Source organism: Salvelinus sp. IW2-2015, unplaced genomic scaffold (assembly GCF_002910315.2).
Source record: "Salvelinus sp. IW2-2015 unplaced genomic scaffold, ASM291031v2 Un_scaffold2774, whole genome shotgun sequence".
Classification (NCBI taxonomy): Eukaryota; Metazoa; Chordata; class Actinopteri; order Salmoniformes; family Salmonidae; genus Salvelinus; species Salvelinus sp. IW2-2015.
In genome coordinates, this window is record NW_019944076.1 from 47,700 (window position 1) to 70,394 (window position 22,695).

Here is a 22,695-nt window from a genome sequence, read left to right on the forward strand (position 1 = left end):
TCTCACCTGCAGTAAAGGGCTCTCTTTCTCACCCTGCCAGTAGGGCTCTCTTCTCACTCCTGCAGTAGGGCTCTCTATCTCTCTCAACCCTGCAGTAGGGCTCTCCTTCTGCACCCTGCAGTAGGGCTTCCTCTCCTCACCTGCAAGTAGGGGCGTCTCTCTCACCCTGCAGTAGGGTCTCTCGTCACCCTGCAGTAGGGTGTCTCTCTCACCCTGCAGTAGGCTTCTCTCTCACCCTGCAGTAGGGCTCTCTCTCACCCTGCAGTGGGCCTCATCTCTCACCTGCAGTAGGGCTCTCCTGCTTTCACCCTGCAAGTAGGGGCTTCTCTTCGGATCCCTTGGGTTATCTATGGTGAGGTCACGCCGTTGTTCTTCTGTCCCTCGCTCGTAAACAGCGCTTTGAGCCTGGGAATCTCCTCTCGGCTCCACAGCGAGATTTCAGCTGCCAACACCAGACAGGAACAGAAAATATGTTGTGAATCAACTTTTTATTTATTTTTCAAGAAACAAACAGAAACCCAATAGGAGCCGGATGAAGAGACAGAAGAGACTGTATTTATACAGGAAGAGACGTATTTATACAGGAAGAGACCGTATATACCAGTGATATACAGGAGAGACCGTTATTATACAGGAAAGAGACCGAATTATACAGGAAGAGACGCAATTTATATCAGAAAGAGACCGAATTATACAGGAAGAGAACATATTATACAGGAGAGACCGTATTATTTACAGGAAGAGACGTATTTATAACAGTGATTATAAGGAAGAGCCAGTAAATTTCCAGTAAGATGATCTAGTATATAATTATTTTTTTTTGTAATGTTGCATGTCATATACAGTGATCCCATCAGGCCACTTCGCGTCACTTATCGCGGATTCTCGCTATTTGGGATTTCATTAATGCCATTTTTTTTTTTTTTTTTGGTGCATTCGTGCTCCTGCATTCTGATTCGCTAACAACTGCGTCCGCTTCTTGTATCAAACATGGCTCGAATTGTGCTATCAATTTTGTCGTCTCGTGCAGTTATGTGTACGTACATAAACCAGCTTTTGGCAAATTTACATTAAGTTGGCCAGAAGGAAGGAAGGGACTACGCTTGGTCCGCTTTAGCACATGGTGCGAATGGCCACTGAACTTAAGCGAGTAGCTTGAGGAATGGGGACTTGATGAGCCGTTCATTACAGTTTCTCTCACGTTCGATGGTGGCATGTCGGTGTACAAGGAGTCTTTTTGCAAAGAAGAAAAAGAGCCGACAAACAAAGCTGCCTTATCACTATGTTTCTTCTCCGAACAAACACACCTGCACCGGGGCTTCAGAAGAAGAGAACACTTGCAGAGCCGCAGTCAGATGCAGCGGCCCAGTCTGGAAGAGCAAGTGAAACGGCCCTACAACCGTGAGTCCAACTGTATTTGTATACATGTAATAGTTGCTAAATTGTAAAAAAAAAAAAAGGTTTTCTACTTTCGCCGATTTTCACACTTTATGCGGGTATTTTCGGAACGTACCGCCCGCGATAAACGAGGGATTACTGTACACCTGGATAGATGCGGTGAAATATGTTGTTTTTATCAGGGTCAGTCATAGTAGTACAGCGACCCTTGGAGCAAATTAGGTGGTGCCTTACTCAAGGGCACATCGAGCAGATTTTTTTTTCATTTGTCGTCTCTGGGTGTTCGACCAGCGACCTTTCGGTTTCTGGCCCAACGCTTTATACCGGCCCAACGGCTTCTAACCGGCCCAACGCTGCTAACCGGCCCACCGCTCTTAACGCGCCCAACGCTCTACGGCCAATCGCTCTAACCGGCCCATACGCTCTAACGCCCACGCTCTCACCGGCCCAAGCTCTAACGGCCCAGCTCTAACGGCCCCAACGCTCTAACCGGCCCAGCTCTAACCGGCCCACCGCTCCTAACCGGCCCAACGCTCTAACCGGGCCACTCGCTCTTACGGCCCACGTCTAAACCCGGCCCACCGCTCTAACCGGCCACCGCTCTAACCGGCCCCCAGCTTCTAACCGGCCAACCGCTCTAACGGCCCAAACGCTGCTAACTAACCGGCCCAACGCTCTAACCGGCCCAACGCTCTAACCGGCCCAACGCTCTAACCGCTGTGCAAGAAGCCACGACCCTGTAAACCAGTTATTGCAGGTAAATACAATGAAATTAGACCATAAATACAAATCGCACACCGAGCTACATCAACACCCCCCCCCCAATGATCTGATTAGCATTGACATACTCTCTGGATATACTGTAAATAGTATACCGGTTATGGTGAAACGTGTCATGCACAAACTGTGAAACGATACTAGCAAATACTACGATTATTTTTATATTTATTTAACCTTACTATAACCTTTAACCATTGTTCAACCTTGAGGTTAGAAACCTCCTTTTGCAAGGGGGGGACCTGCATAGAAGAATATACTAAATTCAGCTACTAGGTGCTTTAGGGGAAGAAAACAGTTTGAGGTCCAAATCCAAGCGATACGTCTACTCATCAATATTTACTAAACCACAACAACAACAACATAAGGCCAAACCCAATGTGAATTAGACGTATTTGAGAGAACTCACCTTTCCACACCTCTTATAGGGGAGTCCTTTCTTGTCCAGGTATTCGTAGGCCATAGTGGCCCCTTTGCCACAGAGACGGGCCTTCAGAGACCCAGGGGTATAGTAAATCCCACTGTGGATCACACCACTGTTGTGGCCGCTTTGGTGGATGGCTGAGGACGGGACACGGAACAGTGTTAATTCCCCAATAAGGTTGTAGGGAAAAGATGAGCACAAAGAAGAACTGTGGTAATAACATAGAAAACGTGTTTGGCTGATGAGACCAGGACAGAGTGGCACAATAGAAACTTGTTTTCCTTGGGAAATGTTTTCCGTTATGGAACAGTGCAAAAATGTTTTTGCAACGGTGTACGACTAATGAATGCACCCCAGGCTAACATGAAGGTCAAGTTAGTGACCCCTCCCTCCCCTAACCACCACGTACCCAGGTCCTTCTCCTTCTCCAGCAGAATGAAGCTAAGCGTGGGGTGTCTGAGGATGAGCTCTCTGGCTGAAGCCAGGCCCACGATGCCTCCACCCACCACAGCCACATCATACGTACTGCAACACAAAGGCATGTCATCAGGGGTTCATTAGTAGTCGGCGGTAACGGGCAGGTGATGGTTCATTAGTAGTCAACGTTAAGGGACAGGTTAGGGTTCATTAGTAGTCGGCGGTAACGGGCAGGTGATGGTTCATTAGTAGTCGGCGGTAACGGGCAGGTGATGGTTCAGTAGTAGTCAGCGTTAAGGGACAGGTGAGGGTTCATAAGTAGTCATCGTTAACGGACAGGTGAGGGTTCATTAGTAGTCATCGTTAAGGGACAGGTGAGGGTTCATAAGTAGTCATCGTTAAGGGACAGGTGAGGGTTCATAAGTAGTCATCGTTAAGGGACAGGTTGAGGGTTCATTAGTAGTCATGCGTTAGGACAGGTGAGGGTTCATTAGTAGTCATCGTTAAGGGACAGGTGAGGGTTTCATTAGTAGTCATCGTTAAGGGACAGGTGAGGGTTCATAAGTAGTCATCGTTAAGGGACAGGTGAGGGTTCATAAGTAGTCATCGTTTTAAGTGGACAGGTGATGGTTCATTAGTAGTCATCGTTAAGGGACAGGTGAGGTTAGTAGTCATCGTTAAGGAACAGGTGAGGGTTCATTAGTAGTCATCGTTAAGGGACAGGTGAGGTTTTCATTAGTAGTCATCGTTAAGGGACAGGTGAGGGTTCATTAGTAGTCATCGTTAAGGACAGGTGAGGGTTCATTAGTAGTCAGCGTTAAGGGACAGGTGAGGGTTCATTAGTAGTCAGCGTTAAGGGACAGGTGAGGGTTCATTAGTAGTCAGCGTTAAGGAAAGGTAGGGTTCATTAGTAGTCAGCGTTAAGGGACAGGTGGGGGTTCATTAGTAGTCAGCGTTAAGGGACAGGTGGGGGTTCATTATTAGTCAGCGTTAAGGGACAGGTGAGGGTTCATTAGTAGTCATCGTTAAGGGACAGGTGAGGGTTCATTAGTAGTCAGCGTTAAGGGACAGGTTAAGGGTTCATTAGTAGTCATCGTTAAGGGACAGGTGAAGGGTTCATTAGTAGTCAGCATTAAGGGACAGGTGAGGGTTCATTAGTAGTCAGCGTTAAGGGACAGGTGAGGGTTCATTAGTAGTCAGCATTAAGGGACAGGTGAGGGTTCATTAGTAGTCAGCATTAAGGGACAGGTGAGGGTGCATTAGTAGTCATCATTAAGGGACAGGTGAGGGTGCATTAGTAGTCATCAAAGGGACAGGTGAGGGTTCATTAGTAGTCATCATTAAGGGACAGGTGAGGGTTCATTAGCAGTCATCCAGGACACTGCATTAGATCACTTTTAAATAGTTTCTACCATCAAGCCCACATCCTCATCTAATCCAGGAATGATCCAGTGAGAAACAGAATCCTTACCTAACCCTAACAGAATAAAGTTCCAGAAAGAAGTCATCACTTCCTATTCATACTACTCAGACACTTTAAGTCACTTCAAGGTGACAGAACTTGTATTCCTGAACTTACAGATGCGGATACTAGTGATGTGGTTCCATGCTAATCAGGAGCTCCGTGGAGTGGATCCGTCGTATCAGGAAGTAAATTAGTTATTCATGGTAGCCATTGGAATCTCTGTAGAGTTGCTATTTAACTTGTGACATTCCTGGGTTACTCATTATACTAATAAAGTCAGATTTAAAAATCAACAAATATGACATCAGTTTTTTTTTTTTTAAGGGTTAAAGGGATACAAGACTGTGTACATATCTGGTTGTGTTGGTAACATCACTACATATCCCTTTGAGCAGAGCGGGGAGAAGCTGCCTGTTGTCACAGTTCCAAGACCAGTCAGAAATGTCTAGCGAACCCTACGCCAAATGGATCTCCAAACTGACACTGGATCCGCGTTAAGTAGCAAATGATATCCTTCGCCACCGTTGTCTTACGACACGACTATTCAACAAAACAATAAATAATAATAATGTTTATTTCCAGCAAATGTCTTAGTTTACATGAGAGTATAACTAGTAAAAGGAGTTGAAGTTGAGGGTGCAGTATTTCTGAAGTTTGACAATGAGGATGTAAACTAGCATAGTTCAGCTAGTTTAGCCAGGGAAAACGAGGAGCTTGGGGACTGGATATAGACAGGTGTACATGCGCACTAGGTTCATTCAGGAGACAGATTGTAGTTTTTATGCCCTAATATCAGGAGTTGTGAACGGAAAGTTCAATTCAGAGACTGAAATGAATACAAAATATTTAAGGAGAGCGAATCGATATACAATCCTGAAATCAGCTGTAACTGTCAATAGTAAAACAAAGCTTATAACGATATGATTAAATAATACATTTGTCTCCCCAATTTCGATCTCGTCTCATCGCTGCAACTCCCCAACGAGCGACGGTCAAGTCATGCGTCCTCCGAAACATGACCCGCCAAACCGTGCTTTTTAACACCCACCCGCTTAACCCGGAAGCCAGCTGCACCGATGTGTCGGAGGAAACACCATTCACCTGACGACCGAGGTCAGCCTGCAGGCGCCCGGCCTGCCACAAGGAGTCGCTAGAGCGTGAGGAGCCAAGTAAAGCCCCCCGGCCAAACCTTACCCGAACCCGGACGACGCTGGGCCAATTGTGCGCCACCCTATGGGACTCCCGATCATGGCCGATTGAGATAAAGCCCGGGATCGAACCAGGGTCTGTAGTGACGCCTCTAGCACTGCGATGTAGTGCCTTAGACCGCTTCGCCACTCTGGAGCCCATAACCAGCTTTGTTTTAAAAAAATGTTTTAGTGAAACTGAAACCCAAAACTTAAATGGTGAAGTTGCTTCCGGACACAGTAGACTCCTCCTCACCACTCAATTGAAGGCATCTTTACAAACATGGACCAGTTGCGCTCTGAGGCAGCTGATGTTGGTGGGATTTGGAGGCAACAGGGAATAAGCCTCAGATCCACAAAGTCCCTTCCACCAGGTGGCTGATGAGATATGTTGGCACGACTGCCATATTACATCTCCATCCCAAAGCCCTTGCTTGGAAGTGTACTTCGCCAGACTGCCAAGAACCTTGCCCTCATCCAGGCCAAGGTGGCGAGACACGGTAGTGATGACACCATAGGCCTTGTTGATTTCTGCACCAGACAGGATGCTCTTGCCAGCATAGTTGGGGTCCAACATGTACGCTGCGGCGTGTATGGGCTTCAGGCAGAAGTTTTCACGCTTTTTGATGTATTTCAGAACTGCAGTTTCCTCTGCTTGGAGCAACAGTGAAGTGGGCAGGGCAGGACGGATTTCTTCTCTTACATCTGCAAGCAGAGTCTGAACATCAGACAGGATGGCATTGTCTCCCTCAATCCGTGCAATGGCTACTGCTATAGGTTTTAGGCTGCTTACCACTCTCTCCCAAAATACATAATCCAGGAGGATCCTCTTGATGGGGCTGTCCATATCGACAGACTGTGATATGGCCATTTCTTGGAGACTCCTTCCCCTCCAGGAGACTGTCAAACATCATGACAACACCACCCCAATGGGTGTTGCTTGGCAGCTTCAATGTGGTGCTCTTATTCTTCTCACTTTGCTTTGTGAGGTAGATTGCTGCTATAACTTGATGACCCTTCACATACCTAACCATTTCCTTGGCTCTCTTGTAGAGTGTATCCATTGTTTTCAGTGTCATGTCCTTGAAGAGCAGATTCAATGCATGAGCAGCACAGCCAATGGGTGTGATGTGAGGGTAGGACTCCTCCACTTTAGACCAAGCAGCCTTCATGTTCGCAGCATTGTCTGTCACCAGTGCAAATACCTTCTGTGGTCCAAGGTCATTGATGACTGCCTTCAACTCATCTGCAATGTAGAGACCGGTGTGTCTGTTGTCCCTTGTGTCTGTGCTCTTGTAGAATACTGGTTGAGGGGTGGAGATGATGTAGTTAATTATTCCTTACCCACAAACATTCGACCACCCATCAGAGATGATTGCAATACAGTCTGCTTTCTGTATGATTTGCTTGACCTTCACTTGAACTCTGAACTCTGCATCCAGCAAATGAGTAGATAAAGCATGTCTGGTTGGAGGGGTGTATGCAAAAAATTATTTATGTCATAAAATATATTCACTCCACCCAGTATTGTAAAAAAACATACCGGAAAGCATGTAGTCCTTGGCTCAGACAGTGTAGTAGTGTGGGCTCAATAGCATCTCATTAGTGTGCAAGATCTTGAGAATCTGCTGTAGATGTGATGGAAGAATGTACTGTGCATGCAGAGGGTTGCATTGAATTGAATTCCATTGAATTGGGGATAGTTTAACCAAAATATGCCACAAGACCTAGAATTTCTTTGTGTATCCCACAAAAAAAAGGTCCACTGTTAGAAGCTAACTTTTTTGATGAATTTAAGCAAAATTACCCAAATTCCAGGGCTTAACTAACCACGGAAAAATTCCGACCCTAATTTTACTGCTGCATCAGTTACTTGATGTGGAATAGAGGTTCCATGTAGTCATGGCTCTATCTAGTACTGTGTGCCTCCCAATGTCTGTTCTGGACTTGGGGACTGTGAAGAGACCTCTTGTGGCATGTCTTGTGGGGTATGCATGGGTGTCCGAGCTGTGTGCCAGTAGTTTAGACAGACAGCTCGGTGCATTCAACATGTCAATACCTCTCACAAATACAAGTAGTGATGAAGTCAATCTCTCCTCCACTTTGAGCCAGGAGAGATTGACATGGATATTATTAATATTAGCTCTCTGTCTACATCCAAGGGCCAGCCGTGCTGCCAATTGCAATTTCTGAGCCAATTGCAATTTTCCTAAATCCTTTTTTTGTGGCACCTGACCACACGACTGAACAGTAGTCCAGGTGCCACTAAACTAGGGCCTGTAGGACCTGCCTTGTTGATAGTGTTGTTAAGAAGGTAGAGACTAGGGCCTGTAGGACCTGCCTTGTTGATAGTGTTGTTAAGAAGGTAGAAACTAGGGCCTGTAGGACCTGCCTTGTTGATAGTGTTGTTAAGAAGGCAGAGCATCGCTTTATTATGGACAGACTTCTCCCCATCTTAGCTACCACTGCATCAATATGTTTGACCATGACAGTTTACAATCTAGTGTTACTCCAAGCAGTTTAGTCATCTCAACTTGCTCAATTTCCACATTATTCATTACAAGATTTAGTTGAGGTTTAGGTTTAGTGAGTGTTTTTGTTCCAAATACAGTGGGGAGACAAGTATTTGATACACTGCCGATTTTGCAGGTTTTCTACTTACAAAGCATGTAGAGGTCTGTAATGTTTATCAATGGGTACACTTCAACTGTGAGAGACGAATCTAAAACAAAAATCCAGAAAATCACATTTGTATGATTTTTAAGTAATTCATTTGCATTTATTGCATGACATAAGTATTTGATCACCTACCAACCAGTAAGAATCCGGCTCTCACCAGCCTGTTAGTTTTTCTTTTAAGAAAGCCCTCCTGTTCTCCACTCATTACCTGTATAACTGCACCTGTTTGAACTCGTTACCTTGTATAAAAGACACCTGTCTACACACATCAAACGACTCCAACCTCTCCAAATGGCCAAGACCAGAGAGCTGTGTAAGAACATCAGGGATAAATTGTAGACCTGCACAAGGCTGAGTGGGCTACAGGACAATAGGCAAGCATCTTGGTGAGAGGCAAACAACTGTTGGCACAATTACTAGAAAATGGAGAAGTTCAAGATGACGTCAATCACCCTCGGTCTGGGCTCCATGCAAGATCTCACCTCGTGGGGCTCAATATCATGAGGAAGTGAGGGATCAGCCAGAACTACACGCGCAGGACCTGTCAATGACCTGAAGAGAGCTGGGACCACAGTCTCAAAGAAAACCATTAGTACACACTACGCCGTCATGGAATTAAATCCTGCCAGCGCACGCAAGGTCCCCCTGCTCATGCCAGCGGCATGTCCAGCCCATCTGAAGTATGCCAATGCCATCTGGATGATCCAGAGGAGAAATGGGAGAAGGTCATGTGGTGTGATGAGACAAAAATAGAGCTTTTTGTCTAAACTCCACTCGCCGGTTTGGAGGAGGAGAAGGATGGACAACCCCAAGAACACCCATCCCAACTGTGAAGCATGAGGTGAAACATCATTCTTTGGGGATGCTTTTCTGCAAAGGGACCGATGACGCACCGTACTTGAGGGAGGATGGATGGCGGCCATGTTATCGCGAGATCTTGGCCAACAACCTCCTTCCTCAGTAAGAGCATTGACGATGGGTCGTTGGCTGGGTCTTCCAGCATGACAAACGACCCGAAACACCAGCAGGCAACATAAGGAGTGCTCCGTAAGAAGCATTCAAAGTCCTGGAGTGGCCTAGCCAGTCCCCAGACCTGAACCCAATAGAAATCTTGGAGGGAGCTGAAAGTCCGTATTGCCAGCGACAGCCCGAAACCTGAAGGATCTAGAGAAGCTGTCTGTATGGAGGAGTGGGCCAAAATCCCTGCTGCAGTGTGTGCAAACCTGTCAAGAACACAGAAACGTATGATCTCTGTAATTGCCAAACAAAGGTTTCTGTACCCAATATTAAGTTCTGCTTTTCTGATGTATCAAATACTTATGTCATGCAATAAAATGCAAATGAATTACTTAAAAATCATACAATGTGATTTTCTGGATTTTTGTTTTAGATTCTGTCTCTCACAGTTGAAGTGTACCTATGATAAACAATTACAGACCTCTACATGCTTTGTTAGTAGGAAAACCTGCAAAATCGGCAGTGTATCAAATACTTGTTCTCCCCACTGTACATTGCTTTTAGTTTTAGAAATATTTAGGACTAACTTATTCCTTGTCACTCATTCTGAAACTAACTGCAGCTCTTTAAGTGTTGTAGTCATTTCAGTCGCTGTAGTAGCTGACGTGTATAGTGTTGAATCATCCGCATACATAGACACTCTGGCTTTGTTGTCAGTGGCATGTTGTTAGTAAAGTTCCATAGTGTACACATCAACAATAAACTATCATGGTCCAAACACACCAAAACAGTCATGAAGAGGGCACAACAAAGCCTATTCCCCCTCAGGAAACTGAAAAGATTTGGCATGGGTCCTCAGATCCTTAAAAGGTTCTACAGCTGCACCATCGAGAGCATCCTGACTGGTTGCATCACCGCCTGGTATGGCAACTGCTCGGCACCGACCACGAGGCACTACAGAGGGTAGCGCGTACGGCCCAGTACATCACTGGGGCCAAGCTTCCTGCCATCCAGGACCTCTATACCAGGCGGTGTCAGAGGAAGGCCCTAAAAAGTAATATATACCCCCTGCATATTTGATTTGATATTTATAGCCTCACTATTGTTATTTTACTGCTGCTCTTTAATTATTTGTTACTTATCTATTTTTTTTTACTTGACACTTAATTTTATTAAAACTGCATTGTTGGTTAAGGGCTTGAAAGTAAGCATTTCACTGTAAGGTCTACACTTGTTGTATTCGGCGTATGTGACAAACATTTGATTTTAATTGTTTGATTGTTAGTCTATATCAATTCCCCATTACATATATCACCAGTTGTACCATGGCAAGGTGACTGGGAATATGGTTGAATACAAACAGTGGAGTTATTCCCTCCGTAAGGCAAAAAAACAGGCAAAATGTCAGTACAGAGACATAGTGGTGTCGCAATTCAACAGCTCAAACACGAGACGTATGTGGCAGGGTCTACAGTCCCAAGGACTGTGGGCTCTCGTTCTCTGTAGCCGTCGTGAGGAAGACATTGTAAGCGAGTTAGCCCTCGCAAGGCTACCGGCCCAGACGGAATCCCTAGCCGCGTCCTCAGAACATATGCAGACCAGCTGGCTTGGAGTGTTTACGGACATATTCAATCTCTCCCTATCCCAGTCTACTGTCCCCACTTGCTTCAAGATGTCCACCATTGTTCCTGTACCCAAGAAAGCAAAGGTAACTGAACTAAATGACTATCGCCCCGTAGGACTCACTTCTGTCATCATAAAGTGCTTTGAGAGGCTAGATAAGGATCATATCACCTCTACCTTACTACACCCTAGACCCACTTCAGCTTGATTACCGCCCCAATAGATCCACAGACGATGCAATCACACTGCCCTATCCCATCTGGACAAGAGGAATACCTATGTCAGAATGCTGTTCATTGACTATAGCTCAGCATTCAACACCATAGTACCCTCCAATCTCAACATTAACCTCGGGGCCCTGGGTCTGAACCCCGCCCTGTGCAACTGGGTCCTGGACTTCCTGACGGGCCGCCCCCCAGGTGGGGAAGGTAGGAAACAACACCTCCACTTCGCTGATCCTCAACACAGGGGCCCCACAAGGGTGCGTTCTCAGCCCTCTCCTGTACTCCCTGTTCACCCATGACTGCGTGGCCACGCACGCCTCCAACTCAATCATCAAGTTTGTAGACAGTTGTAGGCTTCGATGGGGCCGCAGTGGAGAAGGTGGAAAGCTTCAAGTTCCTCGGCGTACACGTCACTGACAATTTGAAATGGTCCACCCACACAGACAGTGTGGTGAAGAAGGTGCAATAGAGCCTCTTCAACCTCAGGAGGCTGAAGAAATTCAGCTTGAGCCCTAAGACCCTCACAACCTTTTACAGATGAACAATTGAGAGCATCCTGTCGGGCTGTATCACCGCCTGGTACGGCAAATGCACCGCCCGCAATCGCACGCAATCGCACGTCTCTCCAATGGGTGGTGTGGTCTGCCCAACGCATCACCAGGGGCACACTGCCTGCCCCCCAGGACACCGGTGTCACAGGAAGGCCAAAAAGATTATCAAGGACAACAAAGCCAGCAGGGAGGAGAATAGTTGGGTCAGGTTAATGTTTTTTTTCCCTTCTGGTTAATTAGATCTCTGGCGTCTTCGTGAGGCATTTGTCTTATTTCATCAAAACGTAAGTCAGACAAGCTCAATGCGTTTTGTTGATTTTATTAAAACACATAGGGTGTGTCTATCGGTTGGTCGAAAGAACTGACGACTTTCGGTTGACCAAGATGTTTTGTTGTTGTTGTAGACAGCCCTACTGTTAGCAAAGGTGTCAGGAGCTTGCGAACATACCGGCTGTGCACATCAAGCCCAGATCATAGTCTCGTTAGTCAAGATCCATAAAGCCCACTAGCAGCTGCCTAGGCTAGACAATTTGGTACTTTCCCACCTCTGCACACACACACACTCACCCGTCTGTCTCCACTCACCTGTGTATTCTAGCTGTTCTGCAGGTCGTGGACTTTGGCACGGTTGCAAATAAAGCAGCCAATGACGCGCTGTTTAGTGTCCGTATCATTTCGACAGAGATTGAATAGCAACCTATACTAGCTTTGACAGTAACATCAATTGCCGTGCACACATGTTGTGTGAATATGTTTTAATTAAACAGCAGTTGTCCACAAGGTTTCTCTTGCTATGGCAGTCATAATCAAATTCCTTGCTGCCACGAAGCTCTGCCCCTTTGCCCCTTCACCCACTTCGAGGAGCCAATGGCAAGGCGCGTCTCTCCTACGTAAAAGGGTYAAAGTTCAGAACACTGGAGACACGCTCGCAATGTAAATACACTAGCTAACTGACTGGTGAACGCAAGGTAAGTGAAGTATCAGTTAACAAATACTTAACAAATACGTCAACGAATGCAATCTCACACCTTGATTGTTTGGCCCTTTTTATGTTTTAAGCAAGTTGTTTTCTTTATGTGTGTCTTGTGTGGTGCTGCGCCATTGGTAACTGTCTGCAGCGTTGTTAGCTAATGCCTTCTAACAAACAGTTTATCTAGGATTAATTTAGCTAATCTGTCTGGATCAACGCAACGTGCTTCATTGTTTAGACATCATTCTAAATTAGTGTGTCGATTGTAACATTTTTGACAACTAATTTAAAAAGCCCATCAGTCTTACAGTAGAGGACACCCCTCAACATATATCTTCAGGTCTGAAAGACATTACACGGTATGAAGCTGCTGTCGCAGTAATATAATACTATGTAATGTCTTTCAGACCTGAAGATATGAGGCTGCTGTCGCAGTAATATAATACTATGTAAGGCTCTTTCAGACCTGAAGACTATGAGACTGCTGTTCGCGTAATACTAATACTAGTGTAATGCTCTTTCAGACCTAAAGATATGAGGCTCGCTGTCGCAGTAATATACATACTATGCTTAAGTCGTTCAGACCTGAAGATACTGAGGCTGCTGTCGCCAGGTAATCATAATAACAACTGTTATGTCTTTTCAGACCTAAATATCAGGGCTGCTGTCGCAGTAATATCAATATGACTACTGAATATGTCTTTCAGACCTGAAGATTATGAGGCTGCTGTTCGCAGTAATTTTATATACACATGGTAATGTCATTTCAGACCTGAAAGATATGAGGAGCTGTGTCGACTAATCATATACTACTATGTAATGTTTTTCAGACCTGAGATATGAGGCATCGCTGGTCGCAAGGGTAATATAATACTGTGTTGTCTTTCACACTGGAAGATACTGCAGGCCGTTAATCGCCGACAGTAATTATAATACTATGTAATCGCTCTTTCAGACCTGAGAAGATATGAGGCTGCTGTCCAAGGCCAAGCACTGCAGACCGTCTCGCCTCACAGAAAACTCTGTCACTTGAGGCGCAGCAGACCGTTCTGGGGATGGCTCAATGCTGTCTTCAACAAGTGAGTGACACAATCATCAGTCCTGATCAACAGCATCTAATACTAGATTTTAGCTTACAGAATACATTACATTTGACATATTAGCAGACACTCTTATCCGGAGTGACTTATTAGTCATGTACTAATAGCTGTATTGTGGTCCACAGACCTGAGGTAGTATGACTATATTCTTTATGTATTACTAGTGATTGTATTCTTGCACCAGAGTAGACTATGAGCGTATCAAGGCGGTGGGCCCAGACCGTCGCTGCCGCAGAGTGGCTGACGAGGTGCGGTGCCAAGGTGAGGTTCCAAGGGTTCGACCGCTGCAACACGACTACAACGGCCTGCCCACTGGCCCTCTGGGACGATACAAGATCCAGGGCATCGACGCCACAGACTCTTGCATCATGTAACAAAGGCTTCGATCACCTGGGTACCGTTTTCCAAATGCAGCCCTTGCTAATCTCAAAAAAGTTGGTCTCGCTAGCCTCGACGGTGAGGTGAAATCCTGTGGCAGAGGTCTCACTGTTCTCAGAACCAGATATCGTGATTACGCTGAGCAGCTACTCAATTTGTGTTTACAGTTTGACACAAGACACTAGTGTCTGTTCTAGTGACTTTGACTAAATACAAATCAATTTATTAAAAGACAGTCTTCTATTATCAATTATTCACTTTTAATTTAAGCATTGCATGCCCTGGTGGGGGGTGAATAGAATGCTGTCATTTGGTATTTTTAACAAGAAAAAGATTTCAGTTCCATATGGTTGGCTTTAATAATGTTCAGCTAATCCCATACAATCCGACACCTGGGCGTGTTAGGAGAAAGTGAGAGGTGAGGGTGAAAGTTAGTGTCGTCCAGACTGTTTACCTGGTGAGTGACGCAGGAGAGCAGGATGTTTTACACCAGGAAGCGAGACTGAGAACACTGTCTGTCACCCTGCCCGACACCCTGCCCGGCCTGGTCTGGCATGCTTAGCACTGGGCTCAGAAACCTCTATAGAGTCCTCTATAGCCTGGTCGCAGATCTTTGTGCTGTATTGCAACATCCTGTGACTTGTTGTCATGGCAATTTTTTTTWTTTTTATATAACTAGGCAAGTCGGTTAAGAACAAATTCTTATTTACCATGACGGCCTACCAGGGAACAGTGGGTTAACTGCCTTGTTCAGGGGCAAAACGACAGATTTTTACCTTGTCAGCTCGGGTATTCGATCTAGCAACCTTTCGGTTACTGGCCCAACACACTAACCACTAGGCTTCCTGCCGCCCCAAAATGACCATAAGAGATGGCAATATAGCACAATCCGATCTGGGACCAAGCTGCTAAAATTAAAAGTATGTTAAATTCAATGTGTTTCCCCTCCCAGATGGACTAGAGCATGTAGAAGAGCTGAAACTCAACAAGAGTATGTACATAGAGGATGCCTGCTTAGAGAGAATAAGCACCATAGAGAACCTACAGGCCAGCCTGTACAAGATGGAGGTGGTCTCCTGTGGGAACGTGACTGACAAGGGTATCATCGCCCTGCATAAACTCAGGTGGGTCTGCTACTGTGCCTGGGAACATCATTATGGAAGTTGGACTGTACTATATGCCAACGAGTCAAAAAAAAAAAAAAATCGGTGGATATTGATCCCCTGAAGCTACATACTATAGAAACAAACAACAAGGTGGGGTTATAGTGGAGGCTGTTTTCATGTTGACGTTCCGGCACAAGGCTTTTCTCATGACCAGTCTCCATGACGACTTGACTATATTAGTGTGTGTATATTAAGTTTGGCAATCTCCCAGGAATCTAGAACATCTGTACCTCAGCGACCTGCCGGGAGTGGTCGAGAAGGAGAAGACCGTGGAGAGACTCCAGACGGCTCTACCTGGGCTGGACATAGAGCTGGATCTGGTCTGACAGACTGAGGATGAACCCACAACCACAGGCTGTGACTTGACAGACACAGAGGGACAGTCTGGCACAGCGGGTCGTGTCATGATGACCAGATGATGCACGTTGTTTTGCAGCAACACATTGTAAAGTGTTTTGGTCCCTTTTTACCTTCTCCCGTTTGGTTTCTAGTGAATACGACCTTGGTCCCAGATCTGTTGGTGCTGTCTTGCCATGGGCCAGTACTCTATGGCCTACGGTCATTAGCATGACCATAGGAGTTGGCAAGATGGCACAAACACATGTGGGACACGGGACAAATGAGATTACTATCGCAACATGTTTTCAACTGGACTGTATTGATATTGACTGAAACATAAGTATGACAGGAATTGTTTATTAAATATGACTCCATTAAAAAGTACTTAGACTGTAAACAAGGCTGTGGATTTCATTGATTCATTAGATAAGAAATTATTTATCATTTGTAACATGTCCAAGAGTAGACGCCTATAGAAGTCCTTAGCTCCGGTCTTCTGATAGCAGTGTATTTGATGAATCATTACTATGTTTAAATGTCTTAGGGCTCTATTCAATCCAATCCGTAAGGTAATGTTCCCGCGGCGACTGCATACACAGTCAACGCTGCCGATGTCGGCTCGATCAGAAACTACATTTATACTGAACAAAAATAAACGCAATAATTTTAGTCACAGTTCATATGAGGAAATCAGTCAATTGAAATAAATTCATTAGACCCTAATCTATGGAATACAGATGTGGTCACTTAAACTGTTCATTTTTTTTAAAGGTAGGAGATTGGGTCAGAACTGGTGTGGCCACCATTTGCCTCATGCTGCGCAACACATCTCCTTCACAGAGTTGATCAGGATGTTGCCCCACTCCTCAATGTCTGTGTAAAGTTGCTGGATATTGGCGGGAACTGGAACACGCCTATCCAGAGCTTCCCAAACATGCTGAGTAGATGACATGTCTGGTGAGTATGCAGGCCATGGAAGAACTGGGACATTTACAGCTTCCAGGAATTGTGTACAGATCCTTGTTACACACAGCCGTGCTGAAACATGGGGGCGGATGAATGGTACGACAATGGGCCTCAGGCATCTGCTTATGCCTGCCCATACCATAACACACACTGCCAAATTCTCTAAAATGACGGAGGTAGCTTATGTTAAAGTGGACAGTCCTGCAGTCAGCGTGGCAAGATCATGCTGTTTAATCAGCTCCTTGATATGCCACACCTGTCTGGATTATCTAGGCAAAGGAGAAATGCTCACTAACAGGGATGTACCCTAAATCTGAGAAATAAGCTTTTTGTGCGTATGGAGCATTTCTGGGATCTTTTATTTCAGCTCATGAAACATGGGACCAACACTTTACATGTATATTTCTGTTCCGTGCACATCGCTTCAGAGATCTAGACTGAATAGAACCCTTACTGTATTTAATCCACAAAGCTACGCTGATCATTTCAGACAATCGCTTATTAACAATTTCTGTCCAATAAAATAAAGCCGAGCTGACCTTTCACCTTCTGTTACATTTCTTCACAAATGACTCAAACCTACTTCTGAGAAAATCAATATTTTAACAAAACGCAAATCACTACCAAAAAATGTCAACTGTCTCGCTCATTATTTAAAAAAAAAACACAAATAACATTTGGCAAAACCAGTCAAGGCAGTAGGCGATGGTGCTCCCTCCGTTCTACACAAGTATCTGGCTGTGTTCCCAGGTTGACTACATTGCAGACGCCTGCCAGATCTCACAATGTCTGGATAGGTGTTTTACGTATCAAATCAACCACATATGTTATAGCCAGGCCGGCACAGTCGATGACGTGCAACGTAGTCTGCCTGGAAGACAACCTCAATCTAACAGCTGAGCACTAGGCTGCTCCTTGTCAACATTATATAGATATACAAAATACGCCTTCAATGGAGGCAACACCACATAATAAAATTGTCTTTCAGTAGAAAAAAAAAAAAAGTTGACAGTGCATAGAATGACATCACAAGACACAAGGACTTCTCCCTGTCCTTCCACGTTGTGATTCACTTCCTGGTTCCTGAGCTGACCAGAATATTGCCGTGTTTACATGCTAGTCGGAACTAGAAAACTCAGAAATGTCCCACTTGTTGATTCATTGTACGCGACACACCTATAACTACAACCAGGAAATGTCCGTTTCCTAGTTCTGACTAGCACCGTGAACACGGTATATGTTGATGAATGTGCAACTGGACCATTCAAATCCAAAATGGTGGATTTAGATGTCAGGGAAGTGGTAGTTGAATTTCTGATCCAAAATGGTGGATTTAGATGTTAGGGAAGTGGTAGTTGAATTTCTGAACCAAAATGGTGGATTTAGATGTTAGGGAAGTGGTAGTTGAATTTCCTCAGGCTGGTATAGTACTTCTTGTTGTCCAGAGCTGGGAAGATACTGCTGCTGGTGAGCTGAGGCAAATACTAGAGAGAGGAAAGGAAATGAGTGTGTTAATGCAGTTGGAAGAGCGACACTATATCATCTCATAGGCAAGAATTTAAATAGTGGAAAAGAATACAAAAATGACAGAGGATGTACTGCATCGTGTAGACACCTTCAATTGTTTGTACAGCATTTTGCCATCTCTGACAGCTGGTCCCAATTTGCATGGAGCTTCCACCATATTGCTTCCAAGTTCCACCTTACAGATCTACAAACATTGAAGGGTTAGAGCCAAGAGGAAAGGGGGTAGGGAGGGAATTGGGACCGGCTGTTTCAACGTGAAGAAGCATACTGACCCCAGGTGGGAGGTGTTTGCGGGGCAGGAGGCGTGACCTCTTCTTGGTGGAGCGGTCATGTTCCCGTCCGGTGCTCTCGCTCTCCTCCCGTTGGCTGTCGAAGTACGGGTGCTCCAGAAGCTGCTCACAGGTCAGCCGCTCCGACGGGTCCATACGCAGGCAGCCCTGGGGTCAGGGGGCAAAGGTCATTTAGGGAAGGAATATTTGCTAATAAAACATCAGAGACCATTAAATGAGAGATCATTAATTTCATAAGAGAACCAGATATTCTTACCACACAAATTGCCAGCAGGTGAATGGCTGGATAGACAGGCTTACCTTCATCAGACTCAGTGCTTGATATGATAGGTTGGGGTATTTCAGTTCCAGAGTTTCCTATTGGATGATAAATGATTCCTTATTGTGTATTATTTTTTTATACCCTTTTTATAATTTCCACAAGTGTTGTGAGGCAGCGAGTAAGCATTTCATGGCACAGTTTACACTCCACTGTATACTGTGTACGTAACAAATAAACGTTGATTTAATTGATATACAGCAGGGATCATCAACTAGATTCAGGATGGTCAGAGGACAGGAACATAATTACAAATAATTTGTAGACTGCAAATTGACCGCAAGAAGCTTCAAACGGGCTGCCAGTAGGGAACCCTGAAATACGGTACGCTCCTCAAGACGATTTATTGAATCTGATTTATTGAACGTTGAATCATCATTATATGTTTGTTCTCACCATTTCCTGAGGCTCTGGGATGCACACTCCACTGAAGAACTGGTTCTTACTGAATACCTGCTGGTGGCGGGGGATCAGGTCTCCTGCAGACAGACAGACAGACAGACACACACACACACACACACAGCTCTTACTTCTCTCCTCTACCTAACACACTGTAACAGGTGGACGTAATGTGACAGTGACGACAGCCTTGTATTTTACATTACATTTGACATTGTTGGTCATATGTGAGGTGCTTGTTGGTCATATGTGAGTGGCTCTCATGCAGAGGAGCTCATGTTTAGTGATAATAAAGGGGACCGTCCTTTTCCTGACCTAACTGGTGAAACTGGTATTATATACTGGTATTATATACTGGTATCATATACTATTATTATATACTGGTATTATATACTGGTATTATATACTGGTATCATATACTATTATTATATACTACTATTATATACTGGTATTATATACTGGCATTATATACTGGCATTATATACTGGTATTATATAGTATTATATACTGGTATTATATACTGGTTATAACGCGTCACTAACTGTTATAACGCTTCACTGTTATAACACATCACTAACTGTTATAACGCATCACTAACTGTTATAACGCATCACTAACTGTTATAACACATCACTAACTGTTATAACGCTTCACTGTTATAACACATCACTAACTGTTATAACACATCACTAACTGAAACATTGATGCATTGGTGCAAACAATAGTGCACTATGAAGGGAATAGGGTGCCAACAGTTGTGCACTATGAAGGGAATAGGGTGCCAACAGTCGTGCACTACGAAGGGAATAGGGTGCCAACAGTAGTGCACTATGAAGGGAATAGGGTGCCAACAGTCCGTGCACTATGAAGGGAATAGGGTGCCAACAGTCGTGCACTACGAAGGGAATAGGGTGCCAACAGTAGTGCACTATGAAGGGAATAGGGTGCCATTTGGGACACCCTAGCTATATTAATCCCACGTACCCAGTGTCTTCCTGATGAGGTAGAGCTGGTCCATGTCTGACTTGCCAGGCCAGAGGGGGATGCCAGAGAGCAGCTCAGAGAAGACACAGCCCAGCGCCCAAACATCAACAGGAGCTCCATACTGAGTATCACCCACGAGCAGCTCAGGGGCACGGTACCATCGCGTTGCCACATAGTCTGTGTAGTAGTCACATGGACCGGCTGCAGGGACAGATCGATACACAGCTCTGTTTAGGAACAAGACTTAAAGCCTGCATGGTATAATGCATTTAATATAATGTGGTTATAATGCATTGTAAGACTTTTTATAAGCAGGCTTTACACAACATAGACAGATAGTTAGAATATAATGGTATAGGATAGAACAGAACAGAATAAATATAACTTCATTGTTCAATGTGAATCAAAAATTGTGTTATTTCACCCCCAAAAAACACACACGAGTCTGGAAGCTGTTAGATACAAGACTCTGTTTAGGAGGGAAGAATTGATAAGAAATGGAACTAGTGTTGATTTCAATGGTGCCAGAAAGTTAAGACTGTGGTATTACAACAGGAGTCCACCAGGGGGCAGTAGACCTACAGGAACAGTACAGTAACATGACTTTTCTGCTCAGGGAAGGAGCCTCAAAGATTCTGTACCAAATAGCACTATATTCCCTACATAGTGCACTACATTTGACCAGAACCCTATGGATCATAGTAAACATGTATAGCACTTCATAGTGAATAGGATGCCATTTGGGACACACAATAACTTACTGAGGATCCTGGCGAATCCGAAGTCACAGAGCTTAATGACCTGCTGTTTAGTGATGAGGATATTCTCGGGCTTCACATCTCTGTGGATGCACTGCAGGAGACAGAGACAACAAGCAAAACGTTAGTCGTTTAACAGTGCCAGCCAGGGCGGACCATTCATTCAACCACAGCTGATCATGTGGCGGTCTTGTACGGTTGTTGATCTATACGTGAGAAGAGGACAACAGCCTGGTTCCCAGATCTGTTTGTGCCGTCTTGCCAACTCCTATGGTCATTGTCAAGCAAATCATTAACAAGACAACACAAACAGACCTGGGACCAGGCTATGTCACAAGGCAGCACAAACAGATCTGGTACTTTCCCAGGCTAGAGAAGGCGGTACTTTGCCAGGCTAGAGAAGACGGTACTTTGCCAGGCTAGAGAAGACGGTACTTTGCCAGGCTAGAGAAGACGGTACTTTGCCAGGCTAGAGAGACGGTACTTTGCCAGGCTAGAGAAGACGGTACTTTGCCAGGCTAGAGAAGACGGTACTTTGCCAGGCAAGAGAAGACGGTACTTTGCCAGGACAGAGAAGACATGCAGCAGATCAGGAGGGTGTATTCACTAGGAACCAAACAGAAGCAAACAGGACGAAACGGGTAGGGAACTACCTCAATTTGTCCAATGAGAAACAGTTGTTTTTCATTTTTTTCTGTTGCAAAACGTTTTGCTACGGTGTGCAATAATAAATTACCCCACATATCCGGACTTTAGCTGTGCAGCTTGACTGTTAAAGGGGCCCCGTGGCGGTTTGTTGTATCTCAGTGAAAGATTAACGGTCGGTCGGCCAGGAGACTGGAATGCTAGTAAAACAGCGGTTTGGGTAGGGGAGGGACGGAGAAAAAAGTAGGGAAAACCACTTACGTTCTGTTTATGACAGAAGTTGACAGCCTGGAGTGTCTGCCAGGTGATGCTTTTTACCAGATGTTCTGGAACACTGGAAGATGAGAAGAGACAACCAAGTAGCACAGATATACTTTTACATTATAGATTTAATTTTCAGGACTATGTATGTAATTCTATGACCAGTAAACCCAAAGCCAGGTACAGATCTTCAGATTGCTGGCTCTAATCTCTGACTGCAGTTTACAGCAACCTGTAATAAAAATAAATAAAACTGTTGCCCCTATGACTTCCACTGATGGTTAGCTAGCAGTGGCTAACGTCAGCTGACGTTTGTAGTGGCTGATTAGTTCTCTCTCTTTCTCAATTAAATTAAATTCAAGTGGCTTTATTGGCATGGGAAACATATGCTTACATTGCCAAAGCAAGTGAAATAGATAATCAAAAGTGAAGTAAACAGTACAAATGAACAGTAAACATTACATTTACAAAAGTTCCAAAGGAATAGAGACATTTCAAATGTCATATTATGTCTCTATACAGTGTTGTAATGACGTGCACATAGTTAAAAATAAACAAATATGGGTTGTATTTACAATGGTCTTCACTGGTTGCTCTTTGCTTGTGGCAACAGGTCACAAATCTTACTGCTGTGATTGCACACTGTTGTATTTCACCCAGTAGAATGGGAGTTTATCAAAATTGGGTTTGTTTTTGAATTCTTTGTGGGTCTGTGTAATCTGAGGGAAATATGTGTCTCTTATATGGTCATACATTTGGCAGGAGGTTAGGAAGTGCAGCTCAGTTTCCACCTCATTTTGTGGGCAGTGTGCACATAGCCTGTCTTCTCTTGAGAGCCAGGTCTGCCTACGGCGGTCTCTCTCAATAGCAAGGCTATGCTCACTGAGTCTG

The 22,695-nt window shown here is 44.7% G+C and overlaps 3 protein-coding genes across 3 annotated transcripts in view; 1 reads left to right on the plus strand and 2 right to left on the minus strand.

Moving 5' to 3' along the window:
* Positions 1-12,543, minus strand: part of l2hgdh (L-2-hydroxyglutarate dehydrogenase) — a 28,827-nt gene extending 16,284 nt beyond the window's left edge. The window contains 3 exon segments of the mRNA XM_070440634.1: positions 2,585-2,736; positions 3,009-3,124; positions 12,288-12,543. Coding sequence (XP_070296735.1) covers positions 2,585-2,736; positions 3,009-3,124; positions 12,288-12,376 — 357 coding nt within the window. The 5' untranslated portion in view covers positions 12,377-12,543.
* Positions 12,544-13,368: 825 nt separating this feature from the next.
* On the plus strand, positions 13,369-17,166 carry dmac2l (distal membrane arm assembly component 2 like). Its single transcript, XM_024141834.2, is given in 8 exon segments — positions 13,369-13,408; positions 13,628-13,751; positions 13,957-13,996; positions 13,998-14,055; positions 14,058-14,143; positions 14,145-14,166; positions 15,103-15,274; positions 15,528-17,166. Coding segments are annotated over 8 exon segments (657 nt in total). The 3' UTR covers positions 15,643-17,166.
* A 114-nt stretch (positions 17,167-17,280) lies between these two features.
* cdkl1 (cyclin dependent kinase like 1 (CDC2 related kinase)) overlaps positions 17,281-22,695 on the minus strand; it is a 25,133-nt gene continuing 19,718 nt past the window's right edge. The window contains exons 5-10 of the mRNA XM_024141832.2: positions 20,902-20,992; positions 20,141-20,341; positions 19,154-19,236; positions 18,739-18,795; positions 18,421-18,585; positions 17,281-18,105 (exon numbers count right to left, since the gene is read on the minus strand). Of these exons, the coding sequence (XP_023997600.1) occupies positions 18,004-18,105; positions 18,421-18,585; positions 18,739-18,795; positions 19,154-19,236; positions 20,141-20,341; positions 20,902-20,992 (699 nt within the window). The 3' untranslated portion in view covers positions 17,281-18,003. The remainder of the gene's footprint in view (positions 18,106-18,420; positions 18,586-18,738; positions 18,796-19,153; positions 19,237-20,140; positions 20,342-20,901; positions 20,993-22,695) is intronic.